The sequence below is a fragment of the Oenanthe melanoleuca genome, chromosome 5, assembly GCF_029582105.1.
Source record: "Oenanthe melanoleuca isolate GR-GAL-2019-014 chromosome 5, OMel1.0, whole genome shotgun sequence".
Classification (NCBI taxonomy): Eukaryota; Metazoa; Chordata; class Aves; order Passeriformes; family Muscicapidae; genus Oenanthe; species Oenanthe melanoleuca.
In genome coordinates this window covers 1,177,148-1,197,028 of record NC_079339.1, presented here as the reverse complement: position 1 = coordinate 1,197,028, position 19,881 = coordinate 1,177,148, and the positions used below count along the sequence as shown (strand labels likewise).

The following is a 19,881-nucleotide window of genomic DNA, read 5'->3' as shown; positions in this document are numbered from 1 at the left end:
ACCATTGTGTCTTCAACCAAGTGAATTCTCCTGGAAAAGTACAAACTGCTTGGTTTTAGGATTCTTTGTGTCTTAAAAAAAATACACACAAAACCATGAAATATTTGGGTGCAAACCTGTCAATTTATGGCCCACTTCTTTCTGGGTGCAAGGTGTGCCAGCAGTGGGGAACGTTTTAAAAAACTGGATTCAAAGAATGCAGGGGGAGCTGAATCAGAGCAGGAACTTGACCCCAACACTGCTCAGTGTGTACCTGCTCTGGTTTTGCAGCTGCCAGGATCCTGTCCTGGTTGCAGGGCATAAATCTGGTGTGCATGTTTGCTCCTCAGCAGCTCTGCTGGCTGGCAAAGACCATTCCTCCAGCTTTCCCTTGCCTGAGTTATCTGATCTTAGATGAATTTCAGCACTTGTTTATAGCATGCAGGAGCTTCTTGCCAGCAGCTGGCTCAGTGTGCTCTGCTTGAGCTCTAAAGGTTTTTTTTCAGAGCTTGCTCTCTCAGGCTGTGCAAGCTTTATCTCTCCAGGTGAGCATTCCACAGCTTTGCTCCTCTTCACTTTAAACCTGCTCCCAAGGGCTGCTGGAGCTGGCAGGGTTTTGGAGAGCTGTGTCCTTTCCCTGCCTTAACCATAAAAAGGGCAGATGATGCACTGGAGGGCTGTAATTCCCTGCCTTGCACCATGCCATGGCTCTCCAGCTAAGCACAGATCTCATTTCTGCCACAGCTGACTGCTGAGAAGTGCAGCCCTCACTCTGGATTGTGCTTGCCAGGTAGGTAGCTTGGTTTGTCTGTGTCCCTCAAGGCTTTTAACAAGGGGGAAAAGTAAGGAAATTTTGCATTTTGTACAATGCACTAAGTGCAAAACGGGATCTTTGAGTTGTTTTTTTTTTTTCCTCTCCTCACTTGACTAAAATCTCACTTATGGTTTCTCAATCAGTGTATGGCAGGAGTGTTTCTTCTTGTTTTGTGGAGAGCTAAATATCCTGGAATTTTCTGTGCTTGCAGCTGAGAGCTTAAAAAGTTGTGGCGTCCTCTTTCCAAGCTATTTCTGTCATGTTGGATTTTATAAACTTTTATAAGAGCTATATATTTTCAAGACAACTAAATGTGAGAGTGAGATATGCAGAATGTGCTGCAGCTTTATTGGGAATATTGGAAAAGTTGATTAAGTATTTTAGAAATCTGCAGTGTTTTAAAAAGCATGTTGTTTTTGGAGATAGTTTGCTATTCTTTGATCTGCCTGGTACATGTATATCATTGCTTCTGCATGCCTCCTCAATTTTTCAAGTTAAAAGTTGAGTTTAGAAAAGGAACTTTAAGGAGGCAAATTGCACTTATATGGTATAATGTATAGAACATTTTAAAACTAAATACAAGTATCTTTTTTCTAAAGAAGACTCCCTAGGGTATGTTCTATATCTGTTCTGTTTTTCAACTAAGATCCTCCTAAAGCTGCCACAGCCTAAATTACCATTTTGCCTGCCTTATATTATCTTTTTTTGCTTCAAAACCAAAAACATAAATTTGTATTTTTCTCTTCTTACAATCACATATTTATTCTGGCCGGATTCAAGTTGCATCATACCACTGAAATACACTATAATTTCTCTGCAACAAAATGGTTCACATTCTTAATGAGCTGTTCACTGTGAGCATCTGCTTGAAGATGGAAATAATTGCTTCCAGATGTTCCTGTTTCAAGAGGAGAAGTTTACTTCAAACAGCACTTGCTTTCAAAGCAAAAGTTGGGTTGCAAGGGGAATTATCAGCTGCTTTAAATCAGTGGAGCTCCATTGAAAGCAAACCAGGGGTACTTTGCTGCTCTGCCTGTTTTGAGGTTTATGCCAGTTTGCTCCAGCTGAGAATATCTGACTCCCCAGCTCCAGAGCAAATTGTCAAATTTTGTTTGAGCTGATTAAAAACAAAGCAAGCCCAAGCTGCTGCCTTGATGCTCCCTTGGACCAGGTAGTGCTTCTGTGCCTCACACTGAGCTCCTGAATTTGGGATGAGAGGAGTGAGTGTGGATGGCTCTCCACTGCATGGCTGAGGGTAATTTAGGGGTCTGTAACAAAAATAGGGAGTAGTGCCAGATGCTGCACTCAAAGGATAGATCTTTTGTTTAAAATCCCCAGGGGGATGCTGTGGCTCCTTGCCTTATTAAGAAATCTTCCTCCCATATCATGTCAGTGTCCAAAAAAAAATGCTGAATGTTGTTGTAGCTCAAGAGTGAATAGAGTCTGTCCATGGGGCCAGAGTTGCCCCATCCTGCTCTTCTTTCTGATGTTCAGTGGCCTTATTTCATATCAAAGCTCCCATTTTTAGCTCTGCCTCAACCTGCAGCAGTCTGCCACCTGAACTGCTGTGCAGAGCCTGTTCTGCACTGGGATGTGCCTCTGAAACTCCTGCAAATGGATGGTTTTTCTAGAAGACAGAAGTGTTATTTGTAATTGTAATTGTGATTTTAATCACCTGTGTAGAAATCAGCTCCTCCTGGTATTTCATTAAGTGACTGCCTCTTCAAGTTTCTCAATAAGAAATTCAGTGCAATATCTTTCCCTGATTAGTGCTTGATTTATTTCATTCAGAGGAGAAAAAAAAAAAAAAAAAAGAAAAAGGCCAAAACCATGATGCTACATTTCTGTTTATTTTCCCATCCATCCCCAAATATCATTGCCAATGTCAGCAGGACCAGGCATGGCATTGGGAATAGTGGTGGCTTGGATAATTGGTGTTGCAATACAGATGCAAGTTCAGTACTATTTTTAATTTGTGCAATATTCCCCACCAGACTAAAATAATTTACATGCAGAACAGATTTTGAAATAAACTTGAGCTCTGTAATCTTTGAAATAGCCTTTGTGGCTTCTCCAAGCCATGGTCTACAATGTAGTGTTGAGTTTGGGGCAGAGGGAGAGATGAGAAAAGAGTGATGGACGTAATAATAACATCAGCACAGATCCAGATTAACTATGGCAACTCCAGTTCAACCATATTAATTCATGTAATTCAGAGCACAGTCTGCTGTGATTCCTCAGTGTGATCCACATGATCAACACCCTAATGGGATTTATGAATTATCACAAAACATTTTAACCCTTTGGAAGCCAACGTTGTTTTGTTAAAAATTGTTTTGGCACTTGGAAAACTAAGTGTGAATTTAAACTCCTGATGGGACTTTTTTCCTTTTGAATATTTGGGTGAGAGAGGCATTTGATGTATGTAATAGTGCTTGGGGAAGGTGCTCATTCTGCATTCCTTTATTGATGACACAAAGGTCTACAAGGCAATCCTAAAACATGGCTTTGGCTGATGAGTGGTTTAAGAAGGCACCAACTCTTTTGTAATGTGTCCATTGTGTCTGTTCAGCCTCAGTGTTGTTTTTGATTTCATGTCTAGCCCAGGGATTAACTTTCCCATACATTTGCTTGAAACAAGGAGTGGAGCACTGTGGTTTGGTGATTAACACAGAGCATTTAGATGAAAATAACTGCAGCCCTTGAGAAACACACTGAGGCTCCAAGGAGGGTTTAATGTGGGCCTGCCAGCAGAACAAACCCATGGCAGGCTGTCAGTGCTCCCAGAAATAACTGGGGATATTCTGCTCTGCTCTCAGGAGCTGCTCAGTCGCACATCACTCGAGACCCAGAAGTTGGATCTGATGGCTGAAGTTTCAGACCTGAAGATTAAACTGGTTGGCATGGAAAAGGAGCAGAGTGAATATGAGGAGAAGCAGAACAAAGCTGAGGTGAGTTTTTTTTTCATCAGCTTGCTTTAATTTTTTCCCCTCCTGTGTCTATGGTGTGCTGTCACCCACCTGAGCTTTTGGGCTGAAAGCAGCACAGAAAATCAGGATTTTCCACACTTGCAGCACAGCCTGGATCACTGATGCTGTGAATTCAGTGTGCTCATGCGTTTTCAGGATGGGGGTTCTTTTCCTCTCTCTCATTACACTTCAGAGGTTGCTGCTGGGCTTTCATCAAGGCCAAAAGAGTCTGGAGTTCCTTCCAGAAGCATTTATTGCAGTGGGTGTTGGCTTAACCCTTTCCTTTCCCATGGCTGTGCCAGGGTTAGCAAAGCTCTTCTCATGTTTTTGTGGCAAAAAAAAAGAACTAAACTCAGTGTCAGGGCTGCCACAAGCACTGAGATTGGGTATTCAAAGGTATTTGTGGCACTTGGGAGGGATTTAGCCTCAAAGGTGCCTTTCCCCTTTGTGGCTACATAATAAATAGCAAAAAAATATAATGGGCTGGAGGCAATTCCAGCCCTCACTCCCTTTCAGATGTGGAGAGTTCTGGACATCAAAGGAGCTTTGGGTTTTGCTGCAGTGGTTAAGAAAGGGAATATGAGCAGCATCCATATCAGGGGGGTGAGCAGCAGGTGGGAGCAGGGAAGGAAAGCAGCTGTGGAAGAGAGAAATTCATACAAATCCCCATGTGTTACCCTTCTCTATGGTCCTGTAAGGGAACCAGCTAAGCCAGCAGGAGGGGACTGCCTGGAAAATAAGAATTACTGGGTCTGGGATTTATGCATTGCTGACTGGGGAAAAAAAATATTAAAAAATCCAAACTTTGCTCCATATTGACTTAGGAGAATTTGAAGTGCAGGCAGCACTGGGAGGTGTTTGCTCTCCACAGCCCTGCTGGTGGAACAGCTGATAGCCATGCACCAGTGCTTTGCCTGCAGTGACGTGGCTCCTTTGGGCTGTGTTTGCTTTCCACTCATTTATTCCCTGAAGTTTCCTTTAGAGATGCAAAGATAGCACAAGGAGAGCGATTTCTGGCAGAGCTGGCAAGCCAGAGAGGCACCAGCTGCTGGTTTTTTACCACCTGTGGCCCTTCTTCAGCCTGGAAGAGAGAAGATTTGGGGTGAATTTGTTATGGACAGGATTTTGAGGTGGTTTGGAGCTGTGAAATTCTGCTGCTGCAGTGAGTTTTGTGTGGCAAAGCTGGGCTTGAACAGCCTGGGTGCCTTTGTGGTATTGCTCAGTGATAGAAACCCGCCTGCTGAGATGGAAAAAGGGATTCTGGCCTGATGGAAAAAAAGGATTCTGACCTGATGGAAAAATTGGGAATGGCTGTGTTGAGTGTGTGCTGAATTATTAACTACCCCAAGGGGTGATTAGGTTTCTGGTGTGTTGAGAGTCACAAAGCTTTGCATGTGCAGAGCAAGGAGAATGGGTGCTGTAAGGAAAGCTGTGGGGAACAAAAAGCAGTTTTGGTTTCCTTGTTGAGAGTTGTTTGTGTATTGATTTCAGAGTCTCCTGAATGAGCATTAATCAAATTTATCAGGAGTTGCTTTCAAATTGGATGCTTAGTTGAATTTCTTTGACTCTATTTCTGCTCCTTTTCCTGTAAATTACACTAATTTTTCAACACAGACACAATTTCAAACATTAGGATGAAATTTATTAATATTCTGTATGTTAATAGACTACATCTGCTTAAACTTGGTCATATTTTGAGTGTTTTTCTGAACTCTTTGCCTCCACTGCCCAACTATATCTTTCTAATGAAGCAACCATTTTGACCAAAAAAAAAAAAAAAAAAAAGCCTACCTGTAGTTTGCTCTTGTTTTTGGCATTCAACATGTAAAACATTTTGAACAGCTTGTTCATGATACTTCATGGCTAAGCCTGCTATTTCTAAATATAATAATGGGGTTTGAAAAGTTTAAAATTAAATGTGGCATTGCAGGATCATTGCAGCTCCACCACATTTTCTCTCTATTTTGATTTTGTGTCTGCTCATTTCACAGCAGCTGCTTCCAGTCACTTAGAATTCATCTATAGAATTATTCTGCTTGGGCTGGGAGGAAAGAAAGCAAATTAAAGCATCCTTCTAAACATGAGAGAGTTTTAATGTGCAAGATTGGTTTCACTTTATCTTGTGCAGCTGTCTTTTAGGTTTGGTTTTAGTGAGCAGCAAGGAGTTTATCAAGCATCTCTAACCTCCTCTCAAAGGTATTGATTTCACACTGGATGCCACTTGTCTCTGGCTCTTCAGAAGCACAGACTAAATATAAAGTGCCATTTATTTATATATATGACAGAGGGGGCAGGAGAATAGCTGGTTTTACATGGGTATCTCACTCCTGGCCTTGCCATTTTAATTCCTTTCCTGGGGAATAATGTCCTGCTTTTGTCACAGTAGTGCTGTGAAGGTTTCTGGAGTCTCACCTAAGGGGCTTCTGTACCTGAGAAGCCTCAGAAATTTTGAAAATGTGTTTTTCTTAATGGAGCAAGGTATGAGGAAGCAGCACTGTCAAAAGGTTTATGTCTGATGTACCTGAATGTGGAAGAGAAGAGAATTTCTGTCTGTCCTGCTCTTCCTTTTGTGGCATGGGAGAAGTCTCTGGGTTTGGCTGCAAGATGCTGGCAAGCATTTTGTGGCTCTTGTAACTTCTGAATTAAATATCTGGTGCAAAGCTGCTTGCAATTCCAAAGAAACCTGAGTCAGTGAGCCTCTGACTCCCTCTGGGGACTCTGCTGTGCTGCCTCACCTGAACCAAGGTGCTTTATTTACTATTAATAAATGTTCCTGCCAGGTCCCATCCCCACTGTGCTGCTCTGATGGTGGAGAGGGTGGTAAAAAACCCCAAACCTAATCCTCATTTATGTCCATTAAAGGTTTGTTGGGTGGAAGAGGATGAGCATCAGACATTGTGATCCTGGTAGAGCATAATATGTATAAATAAAATGTATGTAATGGCTTTTCTGAATTTCATCTTAAGCACAGTGAGCTGGAAAACACTCAAATGTGTGAAACTCTTCTGTGTGAGTTGGGTAAATCTTTGTGAATGTGTAAAGTTGACTGTGGATGCTGTTACTGCCCTGTCCTTGCTGTTCCCCAAGACTCCTGATTTTACTGCACTGAGCTGAGGTTACAGGAACTCTGTTGGCAACTCTAATGAAGAAAATAATAAAAACATTAATTTGCCGTTTCATCTGTTGCTCTGTCCACTGAAATCTTTTTCTCACCTTTGGAAGATGAATTAAGCTCCTCAAATTTGTTCCACTTGGGAAGATTGAGCAACCACAAAACTTGTGTCATTAATGTACATGAAACTTAAGAGAAAGGCACTTTAAACCTGTGATAGTTGAAATATACTCAGTGCTATTTGCTGCAGAGCTGGGGAATTCAGGTGAAATATCATACAGATTTTCATACCTGGCTTTGGTTTATTTCCTAAACTGGATTTTTGTGTGTGTATCACACAAATCCAAGAAGCTGACCAGCAAACTGGTGCACTTTAAAACACTGACTTTTTCTTCTGTGTTATCCTCCTGATTTCTCCTGCCTCTGTTGCTTCTCTCCTCCTCCATTCCAGATCCTGCCCAGAGGGTTCATGGAATTATTTCTGCCCTGTGCTGGACCTGCAAAGAGAATTTATATGCTAGTAAATTCTGTGTATAAATTATGAAAGAGCAGGCTATGGCCCCAGCTGAGCACTTTGCACTTTATTCCTGCTGGGAGTTTTGGAAGTGCAAATGAGTGCAATCAAGTCCCATTTCAGCAACAGTGCACCTCCGAGCCAGCATATTAAAATATGTTCCAAATTGTGCCTCACATAACTGTAAAACCTTCCAAAAAAAAGTTTCTGATCTTAACTTCAGAGTCAGAATCATGAATTAGTCTGGAATGTGGTTTCTGTTCCATGTAAACTGTGGCTTTGTGCAATATTCCAGGTTTATACTCATTTACATCTGCTTTATCAGAAAGGAAACACACAACCTGTCTTTTTTCAGTTTGTCTTAGATCTGCTTCTTTGTGCTGCAGCTGTAGAAATATATTCTTTGCATCATTTTTTTCCCCTCACCTTTCTATTTTTTTGTCTCTTTTCCCCTTTCCTCCCCTGTTTTCAGTCAGTAGTGAACCTGATCAGTGACCTACAGGAGCAGATGTGTAGACTGCAGCTGGAAATTAATAGTAGGATCCAGGAGAGAAAGTCTCAAGATAGGAGAGCAGACCTGATCCCTAATGGTCCCCAGTCTGGTGCAAGATCAGTAGAGCCTGTGGGCCAGAAGAATTGTTCTCAGTGTGAAGTATGAGCAGCAGCCTTGGCAGAAACCTCTGCCCTGCCTCTTCTCTCTCCTGCACAATCCCAATTCCACTAACCACAGCTGCCTTGGGAATGTTTTGGCATTAATATGGCTTTTTTTATTAATTTTGGCTTTCATTAGCAAAGAGTGAGAGTGTCATAAAAAATGACCAGGGGGAAAAAAAAATTTAAAAATCCCACCCCAGGCTCCCCACCCCAATTACAAATTTGGTCACCATTGATGGCTGCCTACTAAAGCACAGAAATCTGTAAAATCCAGCCACTCCTTTCAGATTTCTCACAGCTTCCATTTCACTTGTAAGCCTGTGGTGCTGGTGGGGTGTGGGTGTTTTGGATTTTGGGGCTGAGGTTTGTGATGTGCAGCATGCTGGCATGGTTTGGTAGTTTGCTGTTTTTCCTTGTGGTGATGCCACCCCAGCTCCTCTGAACACAGATTATTGATTCCTGGATACCTTAAAAGCTTAACACAGGTATTAAGAAAAAAAAAATCAGCTGAAGCTCTGTGAAAGTACCCTTTTTTTTCCTAATGAAATAGAAAATGAAAAAGGATATAAAATGAAAAGAGCCGTAATAAAAACAATCTGCTTTTACTTTTAAATAGCAAATCCAACAGGATTTTTTTTTTTATTCCCTGAGATTAGCAGGTACCAGAATTTACAAAACAGATCCTGGTTGTATTTGATCAAAAATGTGTCACGTGGCAAAACAAAAGCTACTTTGCATAAATGGCTTCATTTGACTGAAGGTGCTGGTATGCCTAGAAAAAAACCCAACATTTTAATGTTTGATTTCAAATCAGGTTGTTGCCACATCTCTTTGGTATTCAAAATATGGTTGCCCAGAACTCATAAGTAATCTGCTTGCATTGAGAGGGAGTTATTCAGTAATTTCTCTCACAGGTTTTATGTCATAAAAATAATTATTTCACGTGTTAGAGCTATTTTGAAAAGAGTGCTGTTGTTTCTGGGCTTGTTTTTGTGCAGAACTGCTTAATGGACTATCAGAACTACAAGTTGTAGGTTGGAGAAATAATCTGAGGGTCAAATCTGGAAGTCATGCCAAATAAACCTTAATGTAATCCAAGATTCTTAATGTATATGCTGCACAGGAGTCCAAAATTGAGTCACTCCTCCAAATTTTCCTGCCTTCAGTTCAATTTAAGACATTTTGTCTTGTCAGAGCTCCATGGAGGTTTTAATAATATTGTCCTTTAGAAAGAGCAAGATAAAATTCCATCAAGGGATGGGAGAAGGGACATTTAAGGGACAGATTTTAGAGCAGGTCACAGTTTTCAGTGTGGTGGTTCAGTGTTGGACACTGCTCGTGCATGGTCTGTAATTCAGGACTGTGAAAACTTAATATCTGCCAGAAAAACCTTACTTTTCATTTCCTTCTTCCCCTGCAGGGTTTGCTACAGGAACTCAGGCACCTCAAAATTAAAGTGGAAGAACTGGAAAACGAAAGAAACCAGTATGAGTGGAAATTGAAAGCAACCAAAGTAAGAATTTTTAGATTTTTAACAACAGGTTTCCATCAGCTGGGAAGGGACATGCTCCACTTCCCATCAGTATTTACATTTCTGACGTTTACCTTGTGGCAGGGTCACTATGAAGCCCAGTTTTCCCTAACCTTTGGAATAAATACCTTGCTTTGAAGGTGATGTAGATTTCTTTGTGCCTTTTGCTCCCTCCATGCAGTTTTCAGCCTGGTGCTTCTTGCAATTTTTATTTTAGGGAAGCACAAAAGGCATTTTGGCTTGCAAAGAGCTGCCCAGAATAAAGGAAATTTTTGAGGGTTTCCTGGCCTTGATTTGTGTGCTGGTGACAAGCCCAAGTGGGATGTTCTTTCCAGCCAGAGGAGACATGCAAAGTTTGTTGGGTGTTTGCTTTTTTTGGAATTTGTTTTCATGGACATTAAGCCCAAAATCCACCATTAGCTCATCTGCTTTGACTTTGTGTGTATCACACTTACACTTCCATTGACCTTAAATCCTGCAAAGCTGTTGGATCATAATCTGGAGAAACTTGACATCTGAAACATTTAATCACTTTCCCCAGAAATTAATTGTTCTAGTGGAGCATTCTCACTGTTGTTTCTAGTTTGAATTTTTAGCCCTTTTCCACCAGATTAAAAAGCACCATATGATTTTTCCTTCTTGTGCTGTAATCACATCTCCTTTCATTTGTGTAATAATCCCTGTTGATATGAATGACTGACTCCTGAGTTGTGGCTGAATCTTGGAGAAACATTTCAAATTATTAAACTGGATTTTCTATTTAATGCTTGATAGCTTGATCCAGACATGACAAACAGCTATTATTTGTATTAGTTTTTCATTCCTTTGAGAGTTCTGGGATGAATAACAGAATATTGCTGTCATGTCTTTTTTTCTCATTAAGATAATAGTTCTTCAATCCATGAAAATGTTTTCTCTGAAATGGTGGAGATGAACAGTCTTTGGGAAAATATTTTCTCAAGCAGTGTGTGGCCAGCTGCCAAGACAGATAGAAATTATGGAAAATGAAGGAGCAGAAGGAAAACAGGAAAGAAGAATCATAAAATCCACTGAGGGAGAGAAGATGCAGGGCTGGAAAGGAAGAAAAGTAAAAGGAAAGAGAGAGGAGGCAGAAAAATAATCAGAGATGGCAGGAATTAGAGATGAAGGGAAAGGAGAGCTTTTAAGAGCTCTGAGATGGAGCAGACCAAGGGAAGAAAATCCAGATCTGGTGTTAAGAGGTCTGCAAGCTTTTGTCTTCCTGTTGTTCCAGCTTCTCAGATGAGAAACTGGAACACATCCATGGCTGGATATAAAAAGCATATTAGTCAGTGGGAAGTGCAGGAGCCCTTCAGAGATGCAGCAAGGCAGATTCTTCTATTCCAGGTGGAATTTTGGGCGGAGTGGTGACGTTATCCTGCAATCCAGCCACTTGCTTCCTGGTGAAAATAAGTTTCTGTGATAATTCATCTGTGTTTCTCCCTGTTTGGATCATGTTGTTTGGTGTTTTGCATCTTTCCTGCTTTATTTTAGTATTTTGAGAAACTGGTCACTTTTTTTTTTTTTTTTTTTTTTTTGTCCTCTTTCAGTTTTTCTTCCTTTTTCCCCTCTATTTTTGCAGAGGAAATGCAGAATGTTGACACTCAGGGGTTTTGAGACCTCTGAGGAAAATCTGTTCAGACTGCTGGCTTAGTAAAATATGCTGTGAGCAGTTTTTGTCATCAATACTTAAACCAGATTAGAATCACTGCACTTCGAGCTGGACAATCACAGAATTCTTCTCCCTCTCTCTTGTTGAGCTCTTTCATGTGGGATTTTCTATCCAAGTCTAGTGGCAGCTCTAAATTTCCAGTAAATGTCAATGAACACTGGTATTTTGTTGCATATGTGTAGTTGTTTTCCAGGCCATACTATTTGGAAAACCAATTTTCTTATCTTGCTGAGAAGTCTCATCATTAATAGATTATCAGTTATGCCAATAACTTATTAGTATAGGATTATTTATAAATATTTAAATATATAAAATATATTTAGAGATTTTATAATTAGGATTGAAAATAACCAGTATCTGTTTTAAAATCCTTTGATATCTTTTAGAGATCCTCATGCAAAGTTTGAATTCCCTACAATAGTCTTTATTATTACATGATCAATTTTGTAGCATCAAGAGCTTTCCAGAGTTTCCTCACCTACAAAAACCCTTGAAAATGTTACATATCTCTATGTCTGTCTTCTCCAAGTGATTATTGAATGGGGGAAAATGAGCAATAGATGAATAAATAGGTTTTTCTAGTATTTGTGAAATATTCTGAGTTGGTAACTGGCCTCAATACACTCAGACATCTTCTAGTTCCTGGCAGAGGCTCACAGAAAATGGGTGGGGAAGATATTCTGAGTTTTCTGTGCTCTTTTTCAGGCTGAGATAGCCCAGCTGCAGGAGCAACTGGCCCTCAAGGATGCAGAGATAGAACGTTTGCAAAGCCAGCTCTCCAGAACCTCCTCCTACACTGAAGTGGCAGAGAGAGGTAAGAGGAGGGGAAACAAAATTAAACATTCCAAACCCTCCTTGCACTTTGCTTTGGTAGCAGCTTGGAGCAAGATTGCAGAGGGATACAGAGAAATGACAGCATGGACTCAAAATTTGTTTTGGGAGGAAAAGTGGTGTCAGTTAATTCTGTGTTCTGATGGAGTAGAGGCCTTTAAGGTGTGAAATTCTACAAGTTGAAATAAGCATCCTCAAGGCCCTGGAACTTTTTATTTATAACTGTAAAGACTCGCTGCAGTTCAATGGGAATTTATTTTTCAGGTATACCTTGAAAAGCTTGTTTGAAAAAATCTTTAGAGTTTCTGGTTTTCAAAGGGAAAAATGTCACATTACTAACTAAGCCTAATGTTTCAGTGTCCAAACATCCTAAAAGTGAGTCATTATTTCCTTTCTCCATGGCTGTGTTTGGTTCAGGCTCCCTGTCCCAAGAAAGATGCTCCTGATGGATTTTGAGTGTCCCAGCCAGCCTGGGCTGGTTTAGGCTTCTCTGCTTTCTGTGTTAAGCCTGCACTGTTGACACAGGCCAAAGGCAAACAATCCAGTTTGTTCAGCCTTTGGTATCCACCAGTGGTGCCACAATTCTCTGAAAAATTCCCTCCCTGGGGCTCCTGCCAGGAGAATTTGGAATCAGGAGCCTTTTTCCTCTGCAGCACCAACACATCCACGCAGGAGTATTTGTGTGCAGTTTGCCACAGGGCACCAGCTTGGCTCCTGTGGGTGTGAACTGAGGCTTCCCAAGGCTGCCCTGGCTGGGATGTGAACTTATTCCCAGGGTGTCCTGGATTGGAGGACAGGTGTCTGCCAATAGAGGCAGGAGCTTCTCTTTGAAATGGAGAATGTAAAGCCCCTCCCTCCAAATTATTGTAATTTTGAAATTAAGGGGCTCTCAGGCAAAGATATGGGAATTAGGAATAACAGTTCTTTACCAGGAAAATTAAAATAGAAATGCAGTATTACACAGAACAATCCCAGCCCTGCCAGAGTCAGAATCCAAGCTGACACCCGTCAGTCAGTCAGGGTGTTGGCACAGTCCCATTCAATGGTGGCTGCATCCTCCTGCAGGGGCAGATGTGGTTCAGCTGGAGCAGTGCTCCTGGAGAAGGTGCAGTTTCCTCTGAAGCTCCAGGGATGATGTGGAAAGGTCTGCTTTTCCTCTGGAATCCAGTGGAAAGAAGGTGCCTTGGTGTCTAAAATCTCAGTTTTTATCTGGGTAGGAAAGGCTTGGCTCCTCCCCTGGCTGGAGCATCTCCCAGTGGGATGATGGAATTTTATCAGTCATGCACTGGGACTGAATGGGCCAGCAGCAGATGATATCTCCTGGAGGGAGGATGGGCTGTGGAAAAGATAAAGATGATTGCCCAGCTGGTTTAAAGCTGGCCCATTAGCAGATAGTATGTGCCAGGAGATCAGGAATCACTGCCCACCCAGCTTCAACAGATGGTGATAGAATCCACATTTCTGGCCACATCAACCCAACACACATGGGCTGTGCTTCCTCCTGCCCAGGGCTCCCCAAAAATCTCCTGCACTTCCCCTCCAACTCAGCTGCAGAGCTTGTGCATGTGGAGAGCTGCATGTCTAACCAGAAAATTAGTTTGTCTAACAGCAGTGCTTGGTAGATGAACCCTTCTACTAATGGAATTTTGTGCTTTCTGTGGGATTCCCAAATAATTTATGGTATTTCAAAGGAAGGGTAGTGTGGTAAGACAATAAACCTAGAACCTGGCAGCGTTCAGCTTCTAGAAATGTGGTGAAACTGTTTTTGATTCCAGGGGCAGAAGAATCAAACCCTCTACAAAATCTGTGGCCTACACTCAAGGAAAGCTCTTAGGCTATATTTGAATTGAAACAGTAATAACCCTTCTGAAAAAAAAAAAAAGTATTTAGGTGGTCTCCTCAAATAAAGCTGAAAAAATGATGTCAATGTGCTTGTAGTGTGCTAGAATGCATATCCTAATTCAATTGCAAAATTGATCTAATATGTGCTTTTTCTACATACTTTATTTGACTCTCACCACTTACCATCGTAGAGGAAGTTTTTAGGAGAAGGCTAAAAGAAAAACGTAAGCCTTGCCCTTCCCTTTTGGCTTTACCTCACTGCTCTTCCCCTCCAATGTTAACCCAGATGCACTCTGCAGAAATAATTCCATGTTTGTTTGGGTTTGGCTGATTGATTGTATATCTGTATATTGTAATATCTGATCTGCTCTGCCTTCACTGCTTGCAGCAAGCAGGCAGCTCCTTGCCCTGCTCAGTAAAATTTCATTGCAGAAATAAAAGTCAGAGCTTCTCAAATCAAACTGTTGCACTTCAAAGGGATGGGGTCAAGGTTAACAGAGCCAAAACCTAACAATTACCCCCTTTTATTTGCACATATGTATACCCCAATATTTAATTTTGGGAAAGATGGCTGTAACTGAAAGCCTTTCTCTTTGGAAAGGAGGATTTAAGCTTTTTTTTTATTTTTAAATCACCACATTAAATTAAAAAAAAAAAAAAAGTCTGAATAAATGTCTCCATACTTGATGATGTTAATGAATACTGTAAGTAAAATTTGCTTTAGTGTGCTTAAATCTACCTTGACACCAGTCCTTTTTGAATATGTATGAAGAGAAATTAGTGGGACTGTGATTTTTTAAAAAGTCTCCCAATTGCTTGCCCACTGCCTGCTGGCTTTAGTTTTTGATTTGGCTCTGCTTCTGCATGTCCTGTGTCTCCTCTCTGAGAAAATACCTGTGAGGTTCATTTACCTGTTTTAAACCTTAACCACTGCAAAGTGTGCACTGTCCAGAATCCCTGCAATAAAAACTAATTTCAGCTTTTTCAAATAGTTCAGCTGTGACATTGAGTGTTCAACATTCAGTTGTAAATCCTTTTTTTCACAGGTGCTCTTTGGCAATGTTGATTTTCTTTCCCCTCTCTCCCTTCATATCTGTTTTCATGGTTTTTTTGGGAGCAGTTTTGATGTCCAAGCATGTTACAACAGAGGAATTCTTTCAAGTTCTGTCTCCATCACTTGGTTTAGTAAGAAGGTCTCCCTGGGACTATTGTGCAGAGAAAAATGAAAGATTTGGTTCAGCAAAGTTAGGATGTGATTAACAACCTCATACATTTCCAGAGAGTGTGTTTTAATTGGGAAAACGTTACTGGAAAACTTCTGTCACTAAATTATGCCTGAGGAAATTCTCCTCACATAGATTTTAATCAAGTTATTCATACTGAAACATTTAAGTAAATAACATTTTACAGGACTTCCTTGTATCAAACCAGCTTTTTGTTATTTTTCATTCCCAAGTTAATGGATTTACTTTAACTGCTTCTCAGAGGGAATATACTTTTAATCCTACTTTAAATCATTTCCTTAAGTATATAATAGCAAACACACTTCATGCTCATCTTTTGCAAAATGGGCTTCAGTGTTTCTTTTCTCTTCCATTGCTTGACTTTCATAGTTTAAAATAGTGTTATGCAGTCTTTTGTAAGCAAAACCAGGATGTTTGTCTTGTGCAATGCTTCTAATGGTTCAGCTTCTGAAAAAATCCACATTAAATGTAGTTTAGCAGTGCACTGGCCATACCTCTAACATGGTTTAGGTTATTAGTAAGAACATAGGGAGGGTATCACAAAACTATTTACAGCAAAGTTGTTTCTCTCACAACATTTTAAAACATTTTTAGACCAAGAAGTCCAGCGGTTGAAGATAGGAATGGAGACATTATTGGCTGCAAATGAGGAAAAGGTGAGAAAATAATCTTTGTTCTGCATGTTAAGAATGAAATTATGGTTTGGAACGTTCCAAACAACTCACTTTCTGTAAGGACTACATGAGAAAGGGGGCTCATAATTTTTGTGGTAATAAATCAAGCCATGGGATTTTATTAATTTTATTAATTTCATGTTTTGCACAGGACCGTAGGATAGAGGAGCTGACATTACTGCTGAGCCAGTACAGGAGGGTCAAGGACATCATGATGGCAGCTCATGGTAAAATGTCTTGTGGATAATTTCCTGGCTTTATTTTAAGTTTTATGTGGTTTTTCCTGTGACCATCAGCCACGTTTTACAGCATAAAATGATGCTAGAGAGGGAGAACTCATTTATTTCCCTGACAGCTGACAAGTTTGGTTTGGAAGGAATAACTGAAAACCCACCTTGCTTTGCTGCACACAATTCTGTGTATTTAACTTCAAAACCTGGAGGGAAGAAAAAAAAAAAAAAAAAAAACAAAAAAACTTTGTCCCAATTCTCATTTCCAATGTATGAAGTGGAATGGGTTTTAGGACAATCTCATTTTAAGTTGCCACTTGGGAAACTTGACCTGCTGAAAGGACAGTTTTGTTCCATTCACCCCATCACATTAACAAGTAATAACAATATTTTTAGGCCTTGCATGGCAGAATGGAAACTTGTGTTTAACACACAAAAATATGGAATTTACAGAGAGAGAGTAAATGTATTTAACATGTAAAATATGGAATGAGAGTGGGTCTCTCTCTGAATGTTCATTAAGTAAATAAATAAAAAGAAGCAAGGAACAAGTCATGATGCTCTGGAAAACAAACAGAAAACAAACTTTGCCTGTTTCTCTCCCTTTTTACTTCTACTCTCTGATGCTTTCAGGCTCTTCTGTCTCTGGTGGCAGTGATGAGGAACTTGAGGCAACTTTAAGGAAGTGGAATATTTTCAATAACTCCCAAGGAGAATTACTGAAAACAGAGGTACAGATGCTCTAGAAGCAGATTCTGGTGTATACATATTTTGGTTTTTTGCTGTTGGTTTTTCTGTAGTAATGTAGATGAGGGTTCAACCCTGGCTGAATTTTTGTATTTCTTGGTGTGGAGATTCAGCAGCAGACCAGAGCTGCAGGTTTGAAATTCTTGTATCTCACCCAGGTCTCTGCAGGAGAATTGTCACCAGCTGTGCTCCCTCCAGTGCCACACAAAACCTTGGAAATCAGGCAAGACCTTGTGTTTGTGTGGGTGATGATAAATTGCATTATTTAGATTGTTTTTAACTGTTAGCATCTTGTCTTGACTGGCTTTGCTGCATTTTTGGGCACTTGTAAAAGCTGTGCTTGTCCTGGAGGTTTGCAATGCTTAGATGGTTAAGGTTTCAATTATAGGAATAAATCTGCATTTTTATAAATCAGAAGATACACACTCTGCAATCCTTAAAACCATAAAATTTATTTCTATTTAAAGTGGAAGCATTCCAGTACCTTCAAATAATTTAACCACTCAGCAAGAAGAATCTTTGGACATCACAAACAGGTGAGAATGAGTAACTTTCATTGAAATATAAAGCAATTTTCCTTTCAAAAATCCCTAAATGTAGCACATTGCTCACAGAAAGTTATTGCTGTGCTTGATAAGAGCTTCTAAAATCATCTACAGATATCAGAATAAAGCTTCCCTCTGGACCTGGCTGCCTTGTTGCTCTTTCTGCCTTCACCTATTGCAATTCTCAATGATTTTCAGGCTAAAAACACAATAAAATAAACAAACCTCATATTCTGAGCTATGTTTTATGCAGACATTATGTGATTTCTGCAGCTGTTGAGGGTGAGACACTGGGGATACCCAAACAAACCCTGTTGTATTAACTGCTGCTTTTTTTTTTTTTGCCTGTCCCTTTCCTAAGGGTCCCACAGAAAAAAAAGTCAAGCAGTTTAGAAGACTTGCAGAGTGAATCCTTGGAAAAGGTTGGTTTATTTGTAATCACAGCTTCTGGTGCTTAATGTCACAGCTGAAAGACCAAGATAAAGAATAAATACTCTTTTTGTTATAAACATGGTAACTTTAACCACCACTAACTCTGGATGTGGGCAAAGAGCCCTAAAACAGCTCAGGTTCTTTTTCCCCCCCATTTCCAAGCTGGCTGACAAATCCATGTGGCCACACCTTCAAATTCAGGTTTTCCCCTGAGAGAATCCAGAATATTTACATGAAGTACAAGAAATAATGAGGAGTCATTTTGTTAAACTGCAGTATTTTTCTGTTTATGGGTGTTTTTAAAATACATTTTTCACTTCCAAATCACCAAATATATTAAGGTATTTAATCCTGAAAGTAGCTAAATGTTGGGGCTGAGTATTTCCACACATGTTTTGTTTGTTTTTGTTTTGTTTTTTGTTTGTTTGGTTGTTTTTTTGTAACTGTGTTTTCCCTTAGCTGATACAAATGGCACTCCTGAAGATGGCAGTGATGCTGCCTTAGTTAAAGCAGCAGGAGAACCACAAAAACTTTCATTCCACTCCAGAGCAAAACTGCCCCATTTGCAAATTCTTGTTGTGCACTGACATTTTTCTACACTTTTTAAATTCTACTTTGTGAGACTGTTGTTGTTTTCTGTACTCAAATTAGGCTTAAGACCAGGTTACCTACACCCAGAAATGCCATTTAAACCAGATACCAGTAATATGATTGCTCCAGTTTTTAGATTTTTAAAAGTTTTTTCCTAAATATTTTAATATTCTTCTTGAATTGCTGGAGATGATAGTGACCAAGTAGAATGTGTAGAAATTTTTGCTGCTTTTGTTTGATTGTAATCACACACACATGTGACAAATCAGAGCTAACACTTCATTCCATTAAGAACTGATGAAGGTTTTCTTGTCACAACTTTTAGTTATTTTCTTGTCTTAAATCAAAAATCTGAATTTGAATTTGTGTGATAGGCTGTGATAAGGCTGAACCTACATATTCATGCTGGAGTTATTCTGCTTTGCTCAAAGCTCAAATATCATTGCTTCCAGCAATAGTATCAATATAATAAAATAATAAACCACGTCAGTGTCCCTGACCTAACTGTGGTGGAATTTTGATCAGAGTTTCTATCAGAGCTCTTTATGGTTTCAGCTGGATCCATACAGGATTGTGTGTGTTATTTTATATCAGTTGTTTTCATATTATTTTCATATTATTGTTCCCAGCTCAAAGTAAGTCTGAAGGGGCCATCCAGAAACCTGGAAATAGCAAAATTCCTTTGATCACAACAGAACTTAAACAGGAATTTTGTAGAGTGGGGAATGAACACAATTAGTATAAAATATTGAGATGACATTAAGAGGTAACAGTCCTTGTAATATGTTGTCCATCCATTAAGCACCATGTCCATAGCAATAAGACTACATTTAATGTTCCATGTATGTTTGTTAATACTAACATTTGTCTGTTGCTTTTTTTTCCATAAAACTTTGAAATTGCCCTCCCTGAAACTCCATAGTATGTAGATGGAAAACCAGCACAGCCTGTTGTAGAACAAGAGGTATATTAACTGCATCCTTCCCTAACAATTCTCTGGTGTGGTGTGGTGTGATGGTATGGCTGGTTTGCATTTTATCTTCATTTTTCCTTCAAAATGTTCACATAGTTCCAGTGCTGATGAACAAAACAGAGGGGAAATATTCAAGAGTAAAATCTTTTAGTTTTTTACTTTTTATCTAGAAGTTTGTTACATGAAGCTGAGGTCAGTCAGGCTCAGAATACACACTTCTGATGTAAGACACAATTTCTCTACTCTTAATATTTTTGGTGCAAGGCAGTTGCCAAAAAGGAGCTGGAGTTGAGGAACAGAGCAATCTGGCCTGCAGTTGTAGTATCAAAAAAATCCTCTAGGCCTTGGAATAAGAATAGATAAAGCAGTGCTCATCTCATTGAATTTCTAATATGTCACCATGTCACAGATAAAGTTTAAAACAATTTTGTTGGAATGGGATTACTGAATAGGAGCACACTGTACATTTCTCTGTACTAAATATGGTTTGCGTATTTCCAGTGCAAAGT

General features: G+C 39.9%; 1 protein-coding gene across 3 annotated transcripts in view; it reads left to right on the top strand.

Moving 5' to 3' along the window:
• PPFIBP2 (PPFIA binding protein 2) overlaps positions 1-19,881 on the top strand; it is an 89,935-nt gene that overhangs the window by 57,431 nt on the left and 12,623 nt on the right. The window contains exons 6-16 of one of the 3 annotated variants that reach the window (XM_056494091.1): positions 3,613-3,744; positions 9,463-9,555; positions 11,969-12,077; positions 14,128-14,160; positions 15,775-15,836; positions 16,006-16,081; positions 16,718-16,815; positions 16,990-17,054; positions 17,299-17,367; positions 17,738-17,798; positions 19,322-19,363. In XM_056494091.1, coding sequence (XP_056350066.1) covers positions 3,613-3,744; positions 9,463-9,555; positions 11,969-12,077; positions 14,128-14,160; positions 15,775-15,836; positions 16,006-16,081; positions 16,718-16,815; positions 16,990-17,054; positions 17,299-17,367; positions 17,738-17,798; positions 19,322-19,363 — 840 coding nt within the window. The remainder of the gene's footprint in view (positions 1-3,612; positions 3,745-9,462; positions 9,556-11,968; positions 12,078-14,127; positions 14,161-15,774; positions 15,837-16,005; positions 16,082-16,717; positions 16,816-16,989; positions 17,055-17,298; positions 17,368-17,737; positions 17,799-19,321; positions 19,364-19,881) is intronic. The other 2 variants (XM_056494092.1, XM_056494093.1) reach the window with 2 other exon arrangements.